We start from the raw sequence: 3,342 nt of genomic DNA on the forward strand, positions 1-3,342 counted from the left end.
CGCTTTACAGCAGTATACTAGCTTACCAAAGACAACACAACGCGCTCACCTTCCCAACTTCGCCATCTCTATGCGCCAAGGTATACATAGACTCCACCAAAAGCATATACCAGCCAGCGTATAACTTCTCAGTGGATGTCCATCCTTAGCACTCGGAGTACGTTGTCGCAAAGAAAAAAACAAAATAGTGAATAAACGCCCCACTCTTCTTCACAGCAAACGAGTTGCACACAGGGAGCAAATAGATATGAAGGACAGCCCCCGGATTCTTGATGTACATTCCCCTTTCGAGGTAAAACTAGTCCACAACACCCTGTATTTTACCCCCATAAAACCTTCCATAGGAGGCATGATCAGCTTCAATGTGTGGGTTCCAGCGGCAGCCTACATACTGAAAGAACATAATCATTATAACCACCAAAAGCAGTCCTACATAATAAAGTAAGAACACATATCTCCCCCTGTAGATCAAATAAAATAGTTATCTAAACCATTTTATAACCTAAACCATTCTTAATAATGGTTTCGCTCACGATGACTATAATAGTATTAAAAACAAACTCAGTGAGCATCTAATGGAGTTTACCTTCCCTGAAGTAGGTGGTCTTTGCCTCAGAGGCGAAGTGACTGGCTCACTGGCAGAGCCAACGCATGTACCCTCCTCCCAGTCACATTCCGTTTCCACTTTTCGACTTTTGCATGTTTTTCCCTGCCTATAACCTTCGCATTTATGTGAAATGTTGTCGACAGGTGTTCTTTTGCTTTCACCAGCCTTTTTTGCTCTACCATCGTTTGTGTTCGCCTTCGTTGACTCATTGGTGTTAACTTCACCCTCTACGCCACCGCTTCCCAGAATAGGGTCGCCGCCGTTTCCTTTTTCACGCGATTTAAAATCAACATGCTTCGTGTGGAAGGTGGCTATACCAACGCGTAGATGTTTGAGCTTTGTATCAACTGCATTCAACTGATCTACTGCATTTGCCGCCTCCCTTAAGTTTGTAAGCCAGGGTAGCGCTGGATTATTTCTGTCAACATGGCTGTGGCTATACCGAACGCAACGTCCCTCTTTCTCGGTGATTTCCCCGGTACAACCCACGGAAAAGCTAGTTCCAAATTTACCCAGTAGCGTTGGTCTTCCTGATGTTGACCCTTTTGAGATCTTCAGTTGGTTGAAAAATGTACTCTCCGCAACCGACAGCGCTCGACTTGAAAGGGGAGTACCGCTGCTGACCTTTTCACATTTACTTCTAAGCAAATTCCACCTCTCCTCACTATGCACCCTTGGATCCCAAGCAACGCCATTTCCCCCTGTCTCGCATCCTGTGCAGCAACCCTCGTTGGTGGCGGCCCTGCGTTCCGTAGCGGCGCACAGGCACAGTAAGTCAGCGCTCAATGCCGTGCCCGCCCAGTCTCCAGGGAATAATCCCCTGCCACAAGCGGTTTCGCGGCTACCGCGTCCTTTCATAATCTGCACTTGCCTTTCCCTGGATCCGAATATTGCTTTTGTTATACTTCCTTTTACTGGCATTTCCCGCAAAGTGTCCCACAAGCCGTTCTCCTCCGCCATGCATTTGACTGTCTCATCCATAGCTTCCTCTATCTTCTGCTTCTCAGCATCACTCAAGCCCAATTCAACCCATTGCACATATTTTGTTCCGCCTTCATCTATTAGCTTTCTTCTCGCTTCCTCCCAAACACTCCACTTTTTAATGCCTCGGTTGTTCCCTCCGTTATTGGTTGCTTCAACCTCGCGCCAGATCTCAATTTGCTCCCTCAATTTCGAAATGCTTTCTTGCTGCGACGCAAGAAAAATAGCCCCGATATCTGCTGCCGCGTCCCTGATTTCGGCTTCGAGACCTGCGTAGTCTACCGATTCATTCGCCAAATTCACGAAAGCACATAATGCTTTAAATTCTTCCTGATTTATAATATTTGTGGGTTTTCCCACGCTTCTCTTGGTTGCTTGCGTCCACACTAGCAGAAAAACGACGCAATACTTCCCAATGCGCATATTCCCTTTACCCAGCCTTACTCACCTTTGAGAATTTTCAAGCTTCAATTAAAAAAAATAGAGTACCACCAAGATATGAATCTTGAAAGAATCATATGCGCTTCATTTCGGGCATAACATGTCACATGCGCATATTTTGGTGACCACACTAGTCACACAATTCAATTACAAAAACGCAACCTCTGTTTCTTATTTTCCGCAACCTTCTGCAGAAAACGTGCACTTCTGATATTCGCACGACGCAGATTCCAGAGACCGCAGGGAAGGGACTGGAATCCCTGCTCGATACATTTTCTGGGGGCACAGTGCACGCAGCGCTCACTTTCAGCTCATTTAAACTTAACATTCTATCAGAGTCCATTCCTCTGAAATTTCCGGGTGATATCCCGACATATTTGCTCGGATACAGTTCTATCACGCTCTTGCAACCACTATCAAAAAAACTCAGTTATGTCAACAACCGAAAGTTATACGAATTTATGTTTCCCAATTTATCAAATCCCTCTTATAATCCACCTGGTGGCTTCACAGTCTCACATATATAACACAATCTACCCGACCATAATCACAGTTTTAAACGCCCCACAACCTATGAAAAATGTGACACGTTCCGACTGTTCAACCCAAATCAAACAAATAATACCATTTCTACCGAAATTATCGCGAATCAGAATTATCGTTTATAAATTACTCCCCCTTTTTTACTTTGCATTTATGGAGTAATCTTCATTATCAAAATCCAGCATACAGACACGGTAAACCTTATCCACCAAAGGCATAATTATGCAATATATCATACCACATGCTGACAAAGAAAACCTTCTTACACCAAAATGTTGCGATGTTACAAAGGTGCCGCATTAGCAATATTCAAGCAGCGCCCTCTTAACTCATCGTTACCTTATTTTTACTGTTCCCCCTTTTTTAATTCTTTTGTTTCTTCCACCCTACCAGGTCATAAATGCATCCTCTTTAAATTCAGAGCAGAGAAAATTATGGGCCGAGGGGACGTAAGTGAGACCAGTGCTTTAACAAATGACACGTAAACATTGCTTTGAACGGTGACACACGCGTGCGCCTTATTTACTTGAGGCATAATATTTCCAAAAATATATACCATGGGATGCAATACGAGAAAGGTATGCCGAGTGAAAGAGCCACAGATATTCAATTGTAACAAACGACAAAGAAGATATAAAGAGGGAAATGGAATATGAGACGTGAATTTATGACACTTTTCCCTTCTCCTCCTCCTCCTCCTTTCTTCAATGCTTACATCAAACCTTTACTGATGTTGACTAACCCTCTTCAGTTAGTTCAGTTTTGAGCTC

At 43.8% G+C, this 3,342-nt stretch overlaps 1 protein-coding gene across 1 annotated transcript; it reads right to left on the reverse strand.

The window, feature by feature from the left end:
- Positions 1–538: 538 nt before the first annotated feature.
- TEOVI_000462500 (variant surface glycoprotein (VSG)-related, putative) lies at positions 539–2,011 on the reverse strand (the record flags this gene model as incomplete). Its single annotated transcript, XM_067227376.1, has 1 exon — positions 539–2,011. The coding sequence occupies one exon, from the start codon at positions 2,009–2,011 to the stop codon at positions 539–541; it is 1,473 nt and encodes a 490-aa protein (XP_067083477.1).
- Positions 2,012–3,342: the final 1,331 nt, after the last annotated feature.

Source organism: Trypanosoma equiperdum (genome assembly GCF_001457755.1).
Source record: "Trypanosoma equiperdum strain OVI genome assembly, contig: ctg_95, whole genome shotgun sequence".
Classification (NCBI taxonomy): Eukaryota; Euglenozoa; class Kinetoplastea; order Trypanosomatida; family Trypanosomatidae; genus Trypanosoma; species Trypanosoma equiperdum.